Source organism: Neltuma alba, unplaced genomic scaffold (assembly GCF_004799145.2).
Source record: "Neltuma alba isolate B1F8T4 unplaced genomic scaffold, ASM479914v2 tig00011850_pilon, whole genome shotgun sequence".
In the NCBI taxonomy this organism is placed as follows: domain Eukaryota; kingdom Viridiplantae; phylum Streptophyta; class Magnoliopsida; order Fabales; family Fabaceae; genus Neltuma; species Neltuma alba.
In genome coordinates, this window is record NW_021636455.1 from 142473 (window position 1) to 165101 (window position 22629).

At 38.6% G+C, this 22629-nt stretch overlaps 2 protein-coding genes across 3 annotated transcripts; both read right to left on the bottom strand.

Moving 5' to 3' along the window:
• Nucleotides 1–1221: 1221 nt before the first annotated feature.
• On the bottom strand, nucleotides 1222–2358 carry LOC114718493 (60S ribosomal protein L15-1). Its single transcript, XM_028903823.1, has 3 exons — nucleotides 2285–2358; nucleotides 1839–2203; nucleotides 1222–1750 (listed from the first exon to the last, which is right to left on the bottom strand). Exons 1-3 carry the CDS (start codon nucleotides 2286–2288, stop codon nucleotides 1505–1507), a joined length of 615 nt encoding a protein of 204 aa, XP_028759656.1. The 5' UTR covers nucleotides 2289–2358; the 3' UTR covers nucleotides 1222–1504.
• Nucleotides 2359–4873: 2515 nt separating this feature from the next.
• LOC114718490 (mediator of RNA polymerase II transcription subunit 13) lies at nucleotides 4874–22402 on the bottom strand. 2 transcript variants are annotated; one of them, XM_028903820.1, is made up of 22 exons: nucleotides 22010–22402; nucleotides 20854–20927; nucleotides 20618–20757; nucleotides 20414–20500; nucleotides 20117–20204; nucleotides 19955–20035; nucleotides 18599–18676; nucleotides 18445–18521; nucleotides 17207–17285; nucleotides 16791–17120; nucleotides 16458–16517; nucleotides 15841–16081; nucleotides 15396–15662; nucleotides 13449–14831; nucleotides 12376–12619; nucleotides 12150–12297; nucleotides 11373–11460; nucleotides 11163–11241; nucleotides 10563–10858; nucleotides 7582–8659; nucleotides 6442–6813; nucleotides 4874–5805 (listed from the first exon to the last, which is right to left on the bottom strand). In XM_028903820.1, exons 1-22 carry the CDS (start codon nucleotides 22031–22033, stop codon nucleotides 5237–5239), a joined length of 5883 nt encoding a protein of 1960 aa, XP_028759653.1. In that variant the 5' UTR covers nucleotides 22034–22402; the 3' UTR covers nucleotides 4874–5236. The 2 variants fall into 2 exon arrangements, with proteins under 2 accessions (XP_028759653.1, XP_028759652.1); XM_028903819.1 differs by having other exon boundaries at nucleotides 4874–5841.
• Nucleotides 22403–22629: the final 227 nt, after the last annotated feature.

The following is a 22629-nucleotide window of genomic DNA, read 5'->3' on the forward strand; positions in this document are numbered from 1 at the left end:
GTCTGACTGATTGAACCATGACCCGTTGATTTTTTCGGTTTGACTTCCGGTCTAGCTTTTAAAACATCAGTCTCTCCTACTGAGAGGGTTAGAATGGGTGTGGGGGAAAAAAATCGCGGTCATCTCTACCGATGTTTTTCAATATTGGCCTGGCAACTTTGACGGTGCGGCCGTGCCATCATGAAATCTGGGCCTTGATTTGATGATTAGTGATATCTAGTTAATAATGACTTGTTACCATGCTGTTCATGAGTTTTTAGTAATATTTATCCTGTAACGCCTTGTTTTCAACTCTATCCGTCCTTGTTTAATGTGAGCCTTATGATTTGGATACTGCTTACTCACGTACTTAATAGAAGTATAGTTGAAGGTAACTGACTTTTTCTTTTTCAAAAAAGAAAGAAAGAAATAAAGAAAGATGAAATTTACCTTTCTCACGATGCATGAACTGGCTGCAACTAGGACTGAAAGGAACCGTTAATGATAATTCTTTTATGGTATTGAAATGCAAGATTCCACGCTAGCAAGATCCAACCACACAAATTCTCTAAGCTTCCTTTCAATGCCTGATTTCTGATAAGAAATTCTTAATTTATTTTTTTCAACACTTGTATACTTTCTTCAGTCATTTTTCTGCTCTAAAAACCCGTCAGGATCCGTTTAGTATGAAAAAAATGAAAAGATTTTGCGTGAAAATTAGGGTACTAAAAGATTTTCATTACTCTTACTCTTTCATGGCAAATAAAAAAAAAACACTCCCTCTTCTTCTAACTTGCATTCTTTTTTATTAAAATTTTATAATCCCAATTTTCTGATTTTTCAAATCTAAGATTAATTAAAAACTAGCGTAACTCATTGGAAAATAGAGAGGATGAAAAAAATCATCATAAAAGGAAAGAAAAAGTTAAATGGGCAGCAACTTTGCCTTGAGAGAGTTGACAAGAGTAACCATTGCTAAACGGGTACGTGTAAAAGGAACTCTTGATAATTATTAAGCATGCGCAGGTTCAATCAGTAATTTCATGTTAAAAATAAGGACTAGCTCCTCCCAATCCAACCAGATATTGATAATATCTAAAACAATAGGGTAGAGAGGGAAAATGCTTAGATTTTGCCGTAGAAGGGAATTCATCGTCTCTATGTGTGCGTCCCATCAATTTATATCCGTTATAGAAATATAAGAGAAACTTCGAACCTTCATATATAGCTGAGAAATGCCCATGGAAAAACGCAATAATCTATTCAACATGTATTCCGACCACGATAGATCCCGCGGAGGAGTTTATGGCCAAACGCAATAATCGACGTTGTTTTCTTAAAACAAATCGAAAATCGAAGCAGTTCGTTTATAATTCATAAAGAGGACTTAAATATTAAGATATGCATTGAGTCTCAAGTATACAAAACACGAAAATCAAAAACACTGAAACGACACTCCCAAGTTTATCTCATGCACCTAAAATCCAAAATTGCAATGAAAAGAAAACAGTAGGCAAGATCAAACTCAGCGGTAGCGACGAAGGGAGAGGGTATTGTTCCTCTTCCAGGTGGCCCTGCGAGACGGACGAGCTTTGTGATAAAGATGTCCCCTGCCACGTAAGCCCCTGTATTTCTTGCCGGCAGAAGTAAGGCCCCGAAGCTCCCTGTGCTTGTGGACGGGGTTACAGAGCCAATTGATTCTTGGGTCATTGCGAATGGCGTTGTGGGCAACATCCACAAGGATGATCTCGTAGTACTTGTAGGTTGAATCCTGTAGCGTATAAACAGGACCAAAGGATCAGTGTCAAACATGTTTGAAAAGGCTTAAACGAGATAGAATTGAGAATCAGAAACAGAACCTCATTGACCCAGTAAGAATTGAGGACCCTTAGGCCGCCCAACTTGCGGCCAGCTCGCTCCTCAGCAACAGACCTCTTGCTGCGCTGGAATTTGAGTTGGGTAACACCTTGATTGGTAGGTTTGCCATAGACAATACCCTTGGGAACAGGCCTCTTGCGACCTCCTCTCCTCACACGAACACGGTAAACCACATAGCCCTGCTTGGCCTTGTACCCTAAGCGACGAGCCTTATCAGGTCGGGTGGGCCTTGTCACACGCACGATCGACGGCTGCTGACGATACTCCCAGCATCTCACCCTCTGCAAGAATTTCATCACATCTGACTGCTTCTTCCGCCATAACTCCGACACGTACTTGTAAGCCCCTGCTCCACCACAGTATCATTTTCCATCCACAACAAGATAAACACAATCACAATGAACAGGAACGAAAGAGCGGACAGTACCCATTGTTTCCCAGATTCGCAAACGAGGCAGGAACCGCGGAGAAGAGGCTCGGCCGGCAGCCTAGGGTTTTGATTTCAATATAAGCTATATAGGGAGTGCAGTTTCCATATGGGCCGGACAATATGCCAATTGGGCTTTATTTATCATTTTAGTGAAGTGGGCTGCACCATATTTTGGGATTTCAGAGGCTCTCTCTTTTGTATTTTGGAGGGCCCAAAAACAGGGAAAGAAAGAAAGGAAGAAGCCCTGTCACACTCCTGTTAGCAAGTTAGAAGCTGGCCCAGAAAAGATAGTATTTGTTAGAAGCTACTAAAAGTGACCAACAAGTACCAGCGTGCACTGGCACAACTGGTAGTGGTAAGGGAGTTGTGTCCCTTAACTATTGCTTCTGGGGTTTGATTCTTAGAGGGGATGGAAATGGAGTAAGCGTGTTTGGGAGGGTCGCTCCCATCTTGAGCTTGACAGTACCTGAGGGATTAGTTATTGGGCTCGTTCCGATGAATACCCTGGTGAAAACCAAAAAAAAAAAAGTGACCAATAAGTGACGGGTTAGTATATGGCAATATACTGAATCAAGATTCGAATCTTCGTTAGAAGGAGTATTCACATTTAAGACTTAATAGTGTCTCAAATAAAATTACTTCCAATAAAAAAAAATACCTATATTCAGCCAAAAAAAAGCAACTAATAAAAGTTAGTCTAATTAGTAAATAATCGATTTATAATCTATAAGGTCGTAAATTCAACTTTGTTGGTAGCTGATCTATATTTGTAAGGGCTCTTTAAATCTGAAACATACCATGATCCTAATAAGTCCGAACCCTACTCATCTAAACTTATTTTGTGAAAAAGTAAAAGTAATAAAATGGTCTCATTTTAATATAGTATATAATTTAGATTTAGATTAGCATCCCTTTTCAAACGGGAGGTAAGATTAGACAGATGAAGGATGGACAGCGCATGATGCCAAAGCAGCAGTTAACACAGCATATAGTTCATGGCGGGCGACCCATGGGGACAGCTTTGTGGCATCATGGGCATGGCATCCCAAAATAATACGAACTGTATAGTGCTAACAAAATAATTGACTTGCTTCCCTCCCTCGTCTTTCTGTAAATATGCCGCACCAGTCGCCTTTCAATTTCATAGCTCTGCTTCTAGCGTCGGATTAGAAATGGAGGGCACGAGTGTGACGATGAAGCTATTGTTAGCGGCTGTAATGGCAGTGTGCTTGGTGCAGACGGCCGCCGCGGCTGACCGGCCGGCTCCAAGCCCAGCATCAGATGCCCCTCTGCTTCTTCCCGCCTTTTTGGCATCTCTAGCTGAACTCGCCCTTACCCTTTTCTTCTCAGCTTAATGTATTCACCATCTATGCTTCATATTCCTTTGTTTTGGGGGGGGGGGGTGTTTGATTGTGTTGTACCATAAATAATTTCACAAGGGGTGGCTTCCTATCTGATGTTGATTCTAATTTATGTTTTTCTAGTACTAGTTTTCTTCCTCCCACCATTTCATCTGTATCAGTGATTCATTCATTCAGCAGTATAATTATGAGAGTTTTGTTGGTCTATTCTGTTGGAAACCAAGATGGATTGACTTGGTTTTAGGAGTGTGCTGCCACGCTTTCCATTTGTGCCTTCAAGACCTCACTCAGAAAGTTCCGAGGTGCAATTATAGCTCTCTTGATTCTTGACTAATGGAAGGAACTAGAGCATTTAACTGTTATTCCCAAATCCCACTCGTGATTGCAGTTCGTACTCTTCACAAACACAGCATTTAAACCACCAAACCCATGTTTAACATATTCTAATAAACTCCTTTATTACTTTATATCCCCACAAGTGTTTCTAAAAAGTACTTTACGATATAAATTTTTTTATATATTTATTTCATATACTATAAAATCACTTTTAAAATTATAGTTTGGTTTTCATCTAAACACTTCTTAAATCACGTGAGGTCTGGCTTATTTTTCTCTAAAACCATTCAAATTATTTCGGGATCAGATAAGGCTACTTTCACATTATTTTGACAAAATCTGATAAATAATTTTCGAACGCATCGAGCAACTCTTGCTCCTGGAACACCATTGTGGCGCTTTCATCAAGCATGATTGTAGAGGAGGTAAAAGAACAGTAGCTTGACGTATGAAAACGCCACATACCCTCCGCCTATTGGCTCTCCAAAGGCCACTCGTGTGTGTTTAAGATGACATTACGAATAAAGCAAGTTATGATGGCGACACCGACCTACAAAGTGGGCCCACATGAAAACTGCTCTTCAAAGTTTTAAACCACTGCGTCTCCACCCTCTTTCGTCGTAGTTCGTTTTCTTTGCTCAGATAATAATGATGTATTATTGTGTGATCACTGGCCAGGAATATCATAATTGTATCAAAAATTGGTTTCATTAGCCCCGTGGCTAGGGCATTTTAACATTAATATTTAGACCGAATTTAGCACGCTAGGAAAAGTCGTCCATCCCCATATCCAACAGACGATATAACGTTCAGTGAATATAAAACCAAAAGGCTGCCAAGAGATAGAACAAGATCGAAGCAACAAAATGGTCAGTCGCAATTGCTTATATCATCAATTCATCATCAGCCACATGAAATAATGATGGGCCATCAGATCAATATCTTATCAATAGCAAGCGATTTTGTTTCCAAAAATCTCAACAGTTTTCAAATTCCTGCCAACAGGCTAGCACCAACCGCTTCTATCAATTGCATAAACCTGGGTTAAAATCAACTTTTCTATCAATAAATTCTCCACAATTTCCATTCATATCTACAATTGCTGAATCTATTTCTTCCTAAAATGCACCAGCGGGCTTTACATATAATTTACAGACTCTGCAGACCTAGTAATTAGTATGATACAGTCTACATTCAGAGCTCTAGTTGTTTATAAAGGTTTGTCGGCACCATTGTATTTAACCTCAAGGAGTCAAGACTTCTCTGACTGCTTGGAGAGCTCCTTATCAGCAAAATGAAGAAGCCTCCTTAGTCTTAGAACCATGTCACAATGAAAAGGAAGACTTGTACGTCGCTCCAAGTATGCTGGACTCACAGTCATCCATGACAGGGCATGCAGCTCTGCAGCAAGAGACTCGAGAACCAAGTGCGTCTCGATCTCAAAATCCTTAGCTTCCCAGCTTACACTTCTACCACCTTGTTTGTTTACTCCTCGGATAATCTTTTCCTGGTTAATGTTAGTGCCTCCATAGTAATCAATCAGGCCCACCGAAAGTACTGAAGGCCATTCGTCTTTCAGGTTGCTCCTATAGTCCTTCCTCATGGTAGGGACAGCTTTTGAAACCACGAATCCAGTAGAAAGAGGAAGGGCAGAACCTTTGCTGTGAAGCAGATGAGCCAGTGGTGGAGATTCTGCGGTGAGGCAAGTGGGCAGCTGGAGAGCTGTTGGAGGAAGGAACCTCATGCTGGGAGAAGGAATCAGAATGTATGCCGAAGATGTAGAACCAAGAGACTTCACTGGCGTAAAACCTTCGATGTAACCTGAAATAGAGATCCCACTACCACTTTGAGTTCCTCCCGCAGATGTTTGTCTTCCAACACTCATGAAATAACTCCAAAATCAAAATGAATGCTTAAATATAAATACTTTGAGTTCCTCCTGTCAATTCAAAACTAATCCTACTCTGGTTTTGATATACTACACTACTCAGCAGCTTCTTTTTTTTTTTTTTTTAATTGTGTTATAAGCGGGATTGAACCTGCAATCTCCCACTTATAGAAGAACTTTCATGCCACTAATCTATAAGGCTATTACCGTGCTTCTCAACAGTTATACATGTCCAAAAACAATTTTCAAATTCAGAATAAACTAAATTCTAGACCATAAATTCAGAGCCTTCCCCTCTCCCAAGTCAACAACATAATTGACTCAAGTAGTCGAATAAAGAGACGCTAGTATTTTGCACCCTTACAATTTAAGGAGTCCCAAGAAACACGTGATGGGAATGCATAACTAACTGATATAAACATTGGAGCCACAATCCGGAGAAAATATCTACATATAACTCATTATTGTTGATTTAATCCATGCGATTATATAAATAGTCAGACAGAATCTGAGCAGTACCATGAAATAACAAAATAGAACTGGAAGCAAACCTATTGCATATAACTCACCGGGAGAAGATGAATCAGCTGGAAGAACAAGCTGTAATGAATGGTCTAATGAAACTGAAACAAAACTAATGCTCTGTGCCCAATTCAACAAACCCCTTGAGTTGTCAGCCATAGAATGCCCACCCATAAGCTGCTTTCTAGAAGCAGGTTGCCCTAAACTGCCTTTCATAAAACCAGTTGCCTTGGCATGAGGGCTATACAGAGGACTGGGTGAGGAAGGAAGAGTCCTTTCTTGGATCAAACTCATCTCTTGTTGTTGCAAGGAAGTACCATTACTAGTGGCAGGCATCCCATCAGACAGAGTTCGACGCAGCTGTAGGGGCCATCTTTTCATCTCAGATCCCCCCACGGAATAAATAGCTTTCTGCCACTCTGAAGTAATAGGCAGAGTCAATAAATAGGAAAGTGAACGTGACAACAAATATAAGAAAGACATAAACTTCTATTTAACATAATTGAGTAGAATTGACTATTAGACATCAAACATAAAGAGAATGCAGAAAACCAAATACATACTACTGAAGTGATGGAACGTTGGTAAAAATGTACCTAAAGGTTGGACCACTCCCAACGTCGCCTAAAGTTTAACATTCATATACATCTTTGATTATGCCTCCACAAATTTTGGTTAAATTTATCATTTACAATAGTTGTTCATTTTGATAAAATAAACTGCTAATGATCCAGTAATAATAGTAATAATAATAATGACAATATTGAAAAGTACTGCGAATATACCTGAACCAATTTTATCACAAATATGATACTTGTTTTCACATGTGGCTTCATTGCTCACACTTATAAACTCACGTGGTGAGATTGGTTAGTAAAGATAGGTTAATGGGTGGTTAGTTAATTGGGTTTAGGAACTAGGGTCTATAAAAGGGCAGAATAGGGGTCACTTTAATGAGGTTTTGGGAATAATAGAATTAAGCCTATCTGTTCCTCTCTTCCTCACCCTCATCTATCTATCTCCCTCCCTCCCTCCCTCCCTCCATCCCTCTGTCCCCCCCCCCCCTTTTTTTCTAACCTCTCTACATATCGCAAACAATAGTTAATGAGGCACTCAATAAGACCCCTCTATTGTACTAAACAAATGGTAAGGAAGAAGATGAAGAGAAAGAGACGAAGAAAACTTACCATGGTACTCAAGCTCATAGAAGCCTCCAATGCGTGATATCACAAAATCTCGAGGCTTGACAACACCAGTATCAGGAGAGGAGCAAGATTGAAGTATATGACAGCCTTGTTGTAGAACTTGCACAAATAGGCACTGTAGACCCTTTGTATCCTGCCTACTGCTGATTCCACCAAAAGGGAAAATATTACTGTCTAATAATTCTCCTCTAGAATCAGTCCAGATGCATACAAGCCAACGCCAATCCTCTGTCCATCCATAGCAGCAATGTAGACTTGGAGGAGTCCTCTGATCAGGCTCAGACCCATCAAGGTTCGAAGCAGAATCCAAATTTCCTGCTGTACTTGTATTCTGCATACAGTTTCCACTACTGTCATCTGCCAATACCTTTGAAGATTCAGAAATGGGGCTACCAATAACTGAAACACCATGTTCCACAGAACCAGGTTCCGAGAGAATGAAAAGGGGTTCAAACATGTAACAACTTTCATCATTAAGATAGTAATCCCCAGATCTACCAGGGTCACAACTTAGTCCCCCAGTCCTTGTTGGTTGCCAAGAGTTATCCCAAGAACTAGACCTCAAGCTAGCATCAATGTCACCCTCTCTCGGAAGTGAGTGTCCTGTTATTCGTGGACCAACACAATCCTTCCACATCCCAGAAATGGGAGAAGCCATTTGTGTCAAAACTGAATGAGATCTGCCTGAAAATGCTGATGGGGCAAAATCATTAGAGAATCCCCGTGAGATTCTTCGAGCTTTGTTATATACTGTAAAGGCAGTCTCCTTTAGAATGACAAGCTCGCCCAGGGATGGATTTGTGACCCTAAATATTGAATCAACTGTCACAATCTGCAGCACCAATTTTGGAATGGAAAACCCAGAAAGCGCAATGATATTAGATGCTGAAGCTTCATCAACAGTTGCTGAGCCACTTAATGCCTTCACAACCTGACTATGCAAAGCAGATCTTCTATCTCTATCTGATTGTTGGACAACTGATCCAATGGCAACAGAAGATTCAATCACAGTTTGAAGAATTGCTGTTGGATCAGGGAAGGGGCATACCACATAGATTACCTATATACAAAGACCAAAAAAATATTACAATGAAGAGAAAAAAAATATAGAATGAGAAAGCCATTCCTAAGTTATCAATCCTGCCATGAATTGTTAAAGCCTTGACAACGTGTCAACAAATAGGACTACTGACGTCATATTTTTAAGTTTTTCTCTGAATTTTTAGAAGGGATAAAAAGAGGAACAACGGTTGTAAGACACTCAACTCTCCTCTTACAAGAAGCCTGAAAAAAAATAGTTTAGAAAATCCATCCGATCTATTTGTAAATCTGTATGGAAAACCCTGCAAATAAAGACCATGGGAACCCCAAAAAAGGGGTAATACCACATAAGCTGTGGATACAAAAATATTTTGGTAGAACCTCCTACATTTCCCTCCAACCAAACATCATATACCCCCTATTCCTAATTATAAGACAATTTTAGGTGGGATTTTCCTATATACTTCCTCTGGTCCTTAACATAAGACCTCATTTGACTTTTATTTTGATCCTAAATATAAAACTCCAATCTATTTTGTCTCTTATATTTATCCACTTTTTTCCAAAATAATCCTTGTAGTAATGATAGTTCTACCTAATACACTTGACTAACAAGGATATTCTAGAAAAAATAACACTTATTTATTACAAATAACTAACTTAACAAACTTCCTTAATCTATTCAAATTAATCAACTAGTTCTTATATTAAGGATCGAAAGTAGTAGTATAAGAAAATTTACATAATTCCAAGGTATTAAAAACCGATCGACACAGTAGGCCAAGAGTCAGTGGGTTAGATTGAGGTCAAATCAGAGTCAAACCAGCTATAATTAAAATAATATAAGTTTTAATTATATAGTAAATATTTTAGATAAAATAATAATACAAGAACATAATCACAATATAAAATTTTTTTAAATAATAATAAAAATAAATGGCAAGATAAGATTTTAAAGAATTTATAGTATCATAAATTTTATTTTGCTTCTAGACCTATATTTTTTTTAGTATCCATTAGACATATATGGCTATACCTATGCATTTAATATTATTAATTTATTATCAACCACGCAACTAAACTGCATAGGAGTTCGGGATTGAAATTTCATTTTTCTTGCATGCATTTATTTCCTTATGCAACTTCTCAGCTTTGTATTTTTCCCAATACAGTAGCAGATTTGACATTGATAATATTAGGTTCAGCCTCCCACACGAAAGCATTCTTTCTTCAGTCCATTTCTTCCTTTTCTATTTCTCCTCTCTTCGTCTTCTTTCATCTTTTACAGAGATATGGTTGGTGTCTTATTTTTTACCCCCTCATATCATTCTCCTCCTCCTCTTCATTGTTGCTAGGTAATTTCTTTCATCTTCTTTTCTTTCAAGTTTGTTCTTCTTCTTCATTCACACGTCTCTCTCTCTCATATTTTTCTGCAAGCTTTCGGTTTTTTTTCCTCCAGTAAGGGAGTGGTGTCACAGTTGGGAGAAAACAATAAGTAACCTAGGTAACCCCCCAACCCAGCCGGTTAGCCGGGTTCTATCCGAACAGTTTATTCCGAGTTAGATTTTCCCTACTTTTGGAAAGAACAGGACCGGACAAGTGGCCGGTTTGTCGGTTTCCGATCTGAACCTCATTCTATGAATATTCAATAATTTCCCAAAAATGCCCCTGTTCAATAATAAAAAGACTTGGCACTCTGGAGTAAATACACATGTAGTGGAAATGCCAAGCAAATTGAGGGTAAAAAGCGGAAAAAGGGGGAAAATTAAGACATTAGTTAAAATTGTTTTATTGGTGTGCATAATTAGGTAATTTTGTCTTGCAAAAAGGAACGGAGGGAGGAGTAACCAGAGGGTATCTTATAAAGGGATATACTATGAACATTTAACCACTAGATCTAAGCGAAAGAATTATCTGCTTACCATACATGAACTGCTATTTCCCTCATTTGGATTTGTGGAGAAGCATGGACCAAGCTTCAAAGCTCTAAGAGCCTTTGAAAGATACTTAAGATAACTAGTCAGATCCCAACCATTAGAGAGTGAGAGAAAGTAGTCACTTATCGAACCAACAAGAGATGCATTGCTGCTCTCAATCTTCATTGATTGTGGAGAATCAAGTAAAACAAAGCCAGAAGATGACAATTTCCCAGACTCTGTCTCCATTTGATTCCCTAAACCTTGAGGTGAATGAGTTCCCAGCTTGCATATCTCATAGACTGAAAAGGATAGAATTATAATAAGACATAAAACAATTCAATGAGCAAAGTGGGGAGAAGAAACAGAATGAGATGAATCTTTAATCATTAATCAGGCCGCACACAAATCAGAAAGCATTCTACTGGAACTCCATAGAGCTATTCTTAGATGTAATAAGGCTCATATGAAAGTCCAGAAACATTAATTGCTTCGAGCACATCATACATCCTAATCACTTGAAGGATAGATTGTTCCACATATGAAAACATAAACATCAAACAACAGTCCACATGATTTAATTGTAGCACGATCAACTTTACTCACCTGTTCCTAGTTGTTGGAAAAAATCTGAAGCAGCAGAGATAAGGGGATCAATATCTGGACATACAACATAATATGTAATCTGCAAAAATAATCCATATAATCACATTTGTGAAATTCAGGTCCTGAACTTATTATTCCTCAAGTAATTGAATTTTACAATATGAAGCAGACAAGCATATAGAAAGCAGTGGTAGTTATTTATTAACTTACGGGCTTCTGTAGAGCGTAAGGTTCCAGAGGAGCCTTTTCCCAGTGCTGTAAACAGTTTGCTGACGTTTTGAGCCAATCATCCTGATAACTGCGAGACATATTAATCATAAGTTCCCAACACAAGTACTAACATCCAAACTTCATTCTATCAGATACCAGTTTTGTCACACAAGAATCAAAGAAAGATAGTGAGCTTGTAAGGGTAGGTAGGATGTTTGTGTGGTTATGTTGGTTGGCCGGTTAGAGTTGGCTATGACTCGCTGTACAAATATACCTCATATGGTTGAAGGGAAACTTCGACAGGACCGAAATCTAGTTATTTATGACTTACTAAACTCTGATTAAATAAAGCACACTTAAGCTTTTGTCTGTTCCTTAATAAACATAAACCTAGAAGCAGGCTGCATTGCAGAATGACACAGGTTTTGATCTGATCTTAGCGCAACATCCTTGATTTTTCCAAAATTAGTAGCTCCCGTGATATGCAGATAGGACCTCAGAATGTCTACAATTTGTCAATTTCTCACTTTCCACTTTTTCAAATGCATCTTAGAACCTTCCAATATTTTCGGTTATAGAACCTTTTTTTTTTTTTTTAATTTGAAGGCTCCCATTCATAATGCTGTCCTCGCAAGTTCTTTTTGGAACTACCTCTTAGGGCTAAGAATTTTGTTAGATGATGATAGTATCAAGAGCTTCTTGTCCTAGGTACTGATAGTAGGACGCATTCAAGCTTGTCCTCAAACATATATTATGATTTATGAAAAGGCCACATACCCTACAAGTATTGAAGGAAATGGAAGAGCAATAAGGGTAGGCTTCAGCCGGGAACTAGGCTGCTGCTCTGACTCTGAATGTGGAATATCTAGGCCAGATCTCCTTTGGGAAGTCTCATCCGCCTTGGCACCATCCGTAATGCTGGACACTACTCAACAGTCAATTTAAATATTAGTGTTACTGAAAAATCAAAACATTTAACATTCATGTAAAAGCAGACTTCTACCCTTAAGGCTGGATGATCCACCAACAGATGACTGGGATGGACTCATTGATTCTGAAGAATCTCTGCATTCGCCAGTGCTGGACTCAGCAGAAACTCCATCAATTATGTTTCCAGCATCAATCGATTGATTGCGTCCTTTGCACCAATCAGTCACAGATAATGGCCCTTCCAAATTGGGAAATGCAGATTTTAAGGCTGTCTTGATGTCAGATTGCAGCAAACTTATCACAGTTGATGCATGGACCTGAAATTTTAGATTATTGACATGATTAATATCACATAATGATAGAGAAAAACAATTAATGAAATAAGAAGCAAAATATACTATTGAAAGCAGTAACGAATGAAAGCATGAGCTACAAGAAAGGAAAGGGCATATGTACAAAGAAAGCGATATTAATAATCAGAAGATTGCAACATTTAAAGACGTCAGGAGATCTAAGAAATTGGAGGACATGTCCCGGATATGAGAGAAAAAAAATACAATATACAATTAGGCTAATCTCATACGAATGGTTAAGCACATGCTACTCAAATTATGTGGAATATACCAAAAAACATGTAGCCTTTGTAGAAAATGGAATATGCACTTCTGTATGGATACCAAAATTACATCACATAATTAAGAGCGTGTCTGAGTCTTAAAGTACTTTTTACAGGGTTCAGCATATCCTATGGTTAGTTAGTCCTTGCAACTAGACAGCATGTGTTTGTCAGACTAATAGTCATGGATGACAATACAACACCATTGAGATGCTATCAGAGTCGCCAAAAACAACATGATGATACCCTTTTTTCAAGATACTAACATCTACCGCTAGTGAATGAGTGTCTATAACAAATCAATTCCAAACTCATCAACCTTGCAACTGAAATATTTCAGCAATTTCGGGGCCAAAAAAAAAAAAAACCCTCCAAAACACCCTGCTTACAAGAGGACTAGCACTTCATTTTAGTTATATTTCAAACATCCCTCAACCCCTCAGGAAGGCTGAAACAAGTGACACGAGCTTTTATAAGTAAAAGCAGGGTCCACAAGAAGCACTTTGAAAACAAATATTAAACAAACTTACGTCAGCAGAAAGTGGATCCACCAAATCCACACCCGCAATATCCAGTGAATGAGAAGAGGCCAGAGTTCCACCACAACCAGCATGGACCATGGAAGGCCCACAACAAAATCCACGTCTCCACTGTTCTTGTAAAGCAAGCCAACCATAAGGACCATCAACACAATCAGCATCCAAAGCTAAATCAACCAACGATAATGCCTGTTGGACGAGGAGTGCAATGCCGTCAAGAAGCTCTTGAAGTGGTTGCCTTTGACCGTAAGAAAGGATGCCTTCCTCGTTGAATGAATTATGAGAAAATGATGAAGCAACATCCATGTTTGGTGAATTTGAAGATTTTACCACTTTTGAAACTCCCACAGTGGGAGTACGCCAGACACCAACAGGCACATTGAGATGCCCATCAAGCATTCCTCCATCAATATCTCCTGCTATTCTGATTGGGATATTCTCTTTCTTCTTCACCTCATACTTGCTGGATATGTTGTCTGGGGTGGCACTAGGGTCACCAGGTAGCTGATTCAACAATGCATCCCCAACTGACCGACCCAAACCAGCAGGAATGAGGATATTGTAGGATAGCAGAACATGCCGTAGCCTGCACATGGATGCTTGAAACAATAAACAAGCAACATCAGTAGCTAACAAAGTCTTAGCAGATAGAAGGAACTGCTCTGCTTCAAGTGTAGGATCAGTCATCTTCCTTTGGACAGATTTGACCACAGCATTAGAACCGATGGCAGAGAGTGAAGGAGGCACCATCCCCTCAGATTTTCCAATGCTTTTATCATTACATGTAATTGAACTTTTATCATCTCCCTCTTTCTTGCCCTCCATGTAAGTGTAGTAATTTTTTGACTGGAGCCCCATACAAGTACCTTGTTTACCAGAACATGCTTTTGTATTAATTATCATGCCATTCTTCCCATCTGATCCTTCAATGCAGGGAGAAGAGGGTGGTGGTGCTGCACCATATGAGTAATTGTTTGAACTTGAATTTAAACTCTCAGCTTTTCGAGATTCAGGGAGATATGGACTTCTAAATAATGTTGAAATCTCACTAGTAGGGGTCTCAACAGCTCCAAATTCAGGAGCAAATGTCATCATTGCTTCAGCTTTTATTATGTGATCAAACTCCCCCGAAGAAGACACAGGAGTATGATTTGCTTGACCAAGTGGTGCAGCAGTATTCAAGTTGTCTTGAGTTTTGCTGAGACATTCCTCAACAGCTACTGACGAAGGAGGATTGAAGCTCTCAAAGGAAGGAAATCCAACTGGCAAAAGCATTGGATCTGAAGCATCCATAACTCCAACAGGACTACTATTGACATCTCCACAATCTGGAGCAGAAAACATGACTGCCTGAGATTCCGCAGTTCCTGGGGGCTTTTACCAGACAATGATCAAAATAAGATTCCAGCAGACTGGTATGCGAGTCAAAGGAAATTTAGGACATCAAGGATATTCATGCTATACAGTGCAAGAAATAAATCCAAGGGAATTACAGACTTTAGTACGAGTTATAACGCAGTCAGTCCATGAAAGACAATTTTGCATTCATTCAATTCTTTTTAAAAAGAAGTAAGGAAAACAGGGCTCTTCATATTCTTGAAAATATCTAATTACAGAAGACATGAAATATAGGAGAACAGGATAACCTCCATTTCTTTTAAAAAAAAACAGAAAAGACATTGAAAAGAATCTAAAATAAACATATCCTTTTTCATTCTATAAAAATAAATGACGCGCCAAAAGTTAGATTTTTAACATGTAATCTCATTACTCTGAGAAAATAGGGTTCGTAAATTCAAAACGTAACATTTGAATGCAGAGTTTGCATGGGGAATGTAGCGTTTCAACATGGAATTACTAACACTAATCCGACTGTGGGTTTTAGGAATATCACCAAAAGGAATATCCTTTAAATTAGCAGTTAAGATATCGAGATACCTCTCCAAAAGGCAAAAAATCATTTTCAAAGAAGTCACCAAAATCACCAAACTCAGATAAAAGAGCTTGAATATCCATTTCCATGCCTCTATCATCATCATCCCAATCCCAATAAGATCCCATTTGCTCATTCCCAACTCGTGTAATGGCTGAATTGTTCATTTCCATGGAACCAAAATCAGACATGTAAGCATCTTGCCCAGGAACATTTGTAGTAGTACCCACTTGATTATTTGATTCGGCCCCTGTTCGAGTTCGTTTAGCACCCTGCACCGACCACAGCTGACTTATTTAGGCAAGAATATATGCATTTAATAAAAAGGATTCAAAAAATTGCCACATTTCTTAATTTGAATTCTGACAGCTAAGATCACTATCCACGGAAAACCAATTAGTAGTGCACAAAATAACCAAAAGCACTTTGCTGAACACAATGATGCAATACCAATTTGGGGCCATCACTTTCCAACTGATCACCAGAAGATACCACAGACTGTCTACACGTTAAAGAATCTGCATCAGCCTCTAGCTCACTTGGTCCTGCAGTCTTCAAATCACTATCACTAGAACTGGCACTTAAGCTACTGATACTGCTACTATTGCTATTGCTACTACTGTCATAACCATGCTGCATGCAGGTTCCGTTGCTTTCAGTCCAAAGATCTTCAGCTGATTCATTACCAGCACTGCAGAAGAAAGAACAAAAATACCAGACTAATATGAGGAAATTCAGGATACAATAGCCAAATATCCAGATCCTTATGAAATGACTAAGCTGTTAAGCAAGACTCATGCAGATATATTTTTTGCTTCTTTCCAAGAGTCTAAAGTATATGAACCAATTAAAACAAAGACATAAGATTTGTGCTATATATTTGTACATGTCAACAATCTTTTGCATAGAAAAGTTCCCAATTAACCTCATGCATCAAAGTAACAACAAATATTAACTACCCTGCAACAAAATGCACAAATGATGTATGTGTGCACAACCCCACACATGTGCAAGCGCTCGTGTGTCTCTGTGTGTGTGTTTGAGAGAGAGAGAGAGAGAGCACCAACCAATGTATGAAGAAAGAAGAACCATTGAGGGATGGTCCCATCCAATTCTGCAGCCAAAATCTGAAATTGTCATAGAGTAAGAAACATGTAGAAAGTATCCAAAGGGCGAAAAGATCTAACAATCCTTTCTCAATATTATGAGCATTGCACGCATGTTTGTACATTACATGAAAATGTAAAAGGGAATAAATGTATTTTTGTCATCAAAAAGGTCAAAGTACATGAAGAGAAATATGTCAAAAAATAAAATTCAAAGTAATAAATCAAAGAAAGAGAAAACAAAATTAGACATCAAAAAGCATCAAGGAGACTAGCACACATCCACAAAAATACCTTCTTAAAGAAGACCTTGCAGATGATGTTTGTAAAACTGGTACAAGCACTGCCTCAGCCGGGTAGAGAAATGTTTTCTCATAATCTGACAACTGATCCGATGATCCCTTGCGATCAGTTCTTCCCAAAGCAGGAGATTCAGCAGCATGATGCTTGGATAAATTCCGTAAGTTATTAATGTTTGTCTGCAACGCCCTGTCACTTCCAGACCTAGGGAAGCCCAGACTTACTTCAACAAAACAATTTTGTCCCCTGAGCTGGCAACCAATGCTGTGGGAAACGTGATACGGGAAACCTATGATTCCATTTGACGCCCTGTTCTTATTAGAACTGCAATCAAAAGATTAAAAATCCAATATTAGTTCTGGGTGATATTTTCAGACATTAAACATACAGATGAAAGGGAAGGAAAGGACCTCAGGTAGCCTTGCTTGACAAGATCACTAGGTGAACAACCAGTAAGACTGCCACGTATGCCATGAGGAGAAACAATCACTGCCACAAAATATTTTGACATCAAAAATCAGAAGAGATTCCCAGAGAAGCCAACCAAGAAACCAAAATGAACTTATTAGTCCTTCAGAATATCATTGGTTATAAATCAGGGCACTTTTTTTTTGTCAAAAAGCAGTCCAGTCCATAATGTACTAAAAAACTGTGAGAACCGTGAAGGATCAACCCCCTTCCTCTCTCCTTAGAATGCCATACAGTCTTCTTAAGCACATACAGGGCAATGAAAACATGGGAAAAGAAAAGGATTACGTTGAAAGGAACCAAACCCCCCCCCCCAAAAAAATAATAATAATAATTTCGCAAAGCCATTAAAGAGCCACTAAGATAAACCATAAGTTTATTCCCTCAAACAAACCAGGAAGAAATATCTGCTCATAAAAATTGAAAAGGTCAAGTTAGAAAGACTCTCTGGTTCTAGACTCTAACACTACATGCAATCTAAGTGCACAGTGGTCTAACAAACATAGGACACTGATGGGTTCCAACGCACTGCCACTAGACACATACATGGAAGGAAACACGGGAGCGGCAAAAGGGCAGAACAAGGGGGACTACCGGTCCCGAAGAGAACAAAAAGGTTTATATACCAGATGTGAAGGAGTAAGAGAAGGGAGCAACACTGAGGATAGGGGCTGTCAGAAAAGGTTGTGAATAGGTGCGTAAAGAAAATAGCCGAGAACGATATGGAAGGAGAAATACGAGTCAAGTATTGGCGACAGCCAACATCTTGAAAGTTGGCAAACCTGTTGGACTCTTGAGGATTAAACGCTGTATTGTTGTGTTCATGGCATAAGTGTAGCATAAATACTTTAGTTCTTTTGTTCATCTTATGTGCAGTGTTCATCCAATTTCTTCACTTGCCAGTGTCATTTAAAGTACGTAACTGTAATATTTGTTCGGTCAAATAGAATCAAGTTTCATTGGCTGGTTTTGAACTTTATTTATATTGTTCCGTGTTTAGTTAGAGAACTTCACAAATTCCCAACAGACACATTCGCAAGATCTTTCACTTCTTTTTCTATTCCCAACCCATCAAAAAGTAAACAAGAAAGAGGGATGGCCAGCACGTAAAAGGACAGTAGCCCTCTGAATTATTTTTGAACCGGAAAAAAAAAAAAAAAGCAAGAGAATGCATACCGACCTGGAAGTCTATATTTAGAATCCACAGAATGTTTTAATACTTTTTCCAGGTCTCGTGTGGAAAGTGTTCGGATATGCCTGATATGAAGGAAGACAATGTTAACAATCAGTGTAACAAAGGATATTGACTAACCGAAATGTTTGGATTAACATACTTCGAAGACACTATGACATGTACAAAGATTGCCTCCTCAGTCGCAGCAAAAACGAACTCAAGCGTAGGTTGTCCTCTCCTGTAGACAATAAAGCAAGCAGTGAAAAAATTCAATAATGAATTTCATATTCAGATCAATGACCCAATAGAAAGCACGAAAAGAAGCTAGCTCAGATCAATCAGTTTCAGTGTGATCTGGATCCCATTTTTATAGGAGAAAAGATAATAGAACGATATGAGAGAAAACATAGTGCGCTTAGAATTCAAAGCTTCACTATCAACTCCTTTAAGTCATCTCCAGTCAGATTGCAAATTATATATATTAGTAGAGATTCTAACTAGCTACCCATCATACAAAAACAACTACAACAAAATTGGGATTTCCCACCCCGAAAAACTAGTCTTCAAATCAAGGGTGACCTCACTAAAACAAAAATAGGATGCATTTATGGAAAATCATTTAAGTGGACCCAAGTAGCATGTTCATCAACTTCGCCCATGCCAGAATTTTTTAGTAAGTCAGTAAACCTAACCCTGAGAATAATATTGATTTTAGAAATTGCATTTCAACATTCCATATGCAAGTATAATTATCTAAAATATAAAATTACCAATACAAGTACATGGATCACATACAAGATAGCATGATACGGAAGACAAGGCAATCTTTAAAATTTTAGGATACCTATAAGGAAACATATACAATGAAATATTTTTATACATACACGTACATATTTATACATAAAGTCAACAATTTCACAGGCACCAAACCTGTAAGAGATGAGAGAGAGAGAGAGAGAGAGTCAGAACAGGGAATGGAAGTAGAGAGAGCGCAAGCATCAGACCTGTGAAGTTGAAATGAGAAGCGAACTGATGGAGAGCACAAGCTGGTCAAAAACAGAGGGAGGAGACAAAGGGGGCACAAATGACGACAGAGTAGTAGTAGTATTTGAGAGCGATTGGGAAAGGTTTTTAAAGAGGGGAACTGTTCACCACCTAGATGGATAAGTGGAGTAGGGGGGCTAAAATGACGAGAAAACTAGCCTCTCAAAAGCTAGTGTTCATGTTCTTTGTTGGTGTTGTGATGCATTTGCTTTTGCCCAGTGACCCTGAGCCTTTTCTAGTTACTCAGAACACCTTCTGTGATGCACTCTGTGCGAGTGTGGTGTTTTTCACAGGCTGTTCCCTTTTGGAGGCAGATTCCCTACTCAATATATCTTCCCCTGATTCCTCCAGTTCATATCTGTCTCTATGTTTAGAGGTTCCTAACACTACGCAACATAATTTTCTTGATCTATCACTAGAAGCTGTCATTTGATTATAATAACATTATAATCTCAATAGATCGACAACATACCTGAACAGTTGTTCACTTTGACATTGATGATACTTCGAAAACACATCACCGAATCTCATGTAGGAAAGCCCAAGCAGTGCTCTGCCAAATTTTATAAGATATGTGAAGCAAATATCAAGATTAATTAAACTCTAAAAAGTTCTGTAACAAATTATCAGCCACCTCTCTATACAATTCCTTAGAGCCTGAGAAAGAGCTGCTGCAACTTCTTCCGAATCCCCAGGAGCCAGCCAAAATCCAGATGCAGCAACTACATATAAAAATGTTTCACGAGCAGAAATATAGTTATAAAACCTGAAAAAAAAAAAAAAGGGCCCGAAGAAAACTTCCATAGAGATCAACGTAAGTCTAAAGTTTTATCAACAAAAACAAATTAGAATTAGTATCTTGCATTGGTGATATCTGAAAGCAATCCATGAAGATGATGCATCACAACAAAACTTTAGGTTTGTATGATACCCCTTAATCTAGATACTGCAGGCTGAGCAGTCTCAACAACTGAGGAGTGGCGCCCACGAAGAAAAAGCCACAGCTTGATTTTTTCATCTGCACATTTGGTAAGACGGAAATTAGACTTAATGAAATAAGCAAACGCTTTCCTCCATCAAAAACACAACTGATAGCATATAATTAATCTATAACAGCTGGATTTGATATCTCTACCGGGATTATGCAATCCCTGAGATGGATCCCAGGGTCCAACAAAGGAATTGGTCCATGCGCTGAGAAACCCATCCTTCTGCAATTGCATATGTGATGAAAGCACCAGTAACATTGCAGCATCCTTTTGTTCCACTTTTAAACTGCAATGGAAAAAAAATTAACAAAGCGTATGATAACTTCCATTGGTTAGCAGTTAAGTGGAAAATAAAAGGAAAGAATATGCCTTGTAAAATAACCTTTTGTCAGGTAAAGGGTTCAGATCAGGTTCATGTGGGAGAAACTGGAACCATGACATTTGATGAAGACCTCCCTGAGCAAATTGCCAACAACATAGATGCATATAAGCGTGTATATCCGGAAAATATACATAAATGCCCATAGACAAATACAAAGTAACAGCATGTATGTTCCTCGTGAGAAAGGTGATAAAACAAGATCAAGTCCAGAATCTTTCCACAAATCGGATTTGGTGGAAAAATTATATCATCGTGAACAAAAAGGATTATTTGATAGAAAATCATACTACCGTAAACAATAACATGCACGCTCTTAGATTTGACGCTCCTGCTGAGATTTTCCCCCAAAAAAAGAAACTAATAATGACGTTAATCAAATGGAAAATAACCACAACATGACGAACAGCAGTGTCAGGTCAGAATTCTGCAAAATAACTACAAGGACACTATATTTAGATTTGAAAAGAATACCGTAGGAATTACCCCGTTCAGAACAATAGTCCTAGATTGAGTGAAAATATACAGTCACTTAATAGCATGATTGGTTTCAAGTTGCACAAAACCATGCTTAACTAAATAATTTGGAGCATAGCTTTAAAGGAAAGGAACGCTCTTTGGAAAGATGCTGAATTTAGAACTACCTATAACAAAATTATCTCCTGAATTACACCGAACTACTAAAGAAAGCAATATATCATATTCAATTTCCTCTTATTTCTAGTTTTAAGTGATTAACAAATCTACCATATTTTAGATTCAAATTAGTGAAAGTATGCTGCTATCCATCATATGAATCGAGTTCAGCGAAGCAGGAAGAAATGTATCATGTGGACGTTAAACACAAGCGCCCGCATTTGAGGGAGGGGGAATAGCTCATTCCCAGCGTTGCTATTCCTCGGGTCCACTACCTGTATTTAAAGTTGGTTTAACATGTGTGCATGCTCAGCTCTGTTACAACAGTTTGCCAAGTGTAATTTAAGCTTTATGGGAGAGGAAAAAGAAAATTTTGGGAAGAGAAACTGGATTCGAACCCCTAATTTATCAAGCTCCCGCTACATGTGAGGAGTCAAGAAGGCAGAAGCGGTCTCAAAGCACACATAACATAACGAGATGTAAATTTGTAAAAGCCAAGACAGGTCAGAAAATAAAGACTTACGATTTTGAAAACATTAGTCCACATGACTTGATTACGGTTATGAAAGCTGAGGTTTGGTCAAACAGCTGCTAAGCGGGATGGGTACATTAAACGCAGGACTCAGCTCGAAAACATGACGGAAGAGATTAGGGTTTGGGTCAGCGGACACAAGCGCCACGGCGGTACTGATGATCTATTTGCTCGATCTAAGTATGCGCCTACTAGGGGATCCGTACGAAGGACGCTCGCTTTCGCAGAGGCTAACGAATATTGCACTCTCGTTTCAACCAGAGATCCCGGTTCGCGGACATGCACGCGACAGCAGTCATACATACGCATGCATGCCCAATATGTGCACACACATGTAAACTGTTGTGGGAGTCGCGGGACCTAAGACCCGGACTCCCGGACTCCCGGCAACGCACGACCTAAGATCCGGGGAAAATAACATTAGCATTTGGAAACCCAATGTTAAAAATTAGGATATCGTTATTGTTAGTTATTAGAATTCCATCAAATTTTGTTTTCCCTCCTCTTTTTAAATTATGGATTACAATATTTTCATAAAAAAATTGACTTAAATTTAAGTATATGAATTAAAATTAAAAATTTAATGATGTAAATATGAGGACTAAAATTAA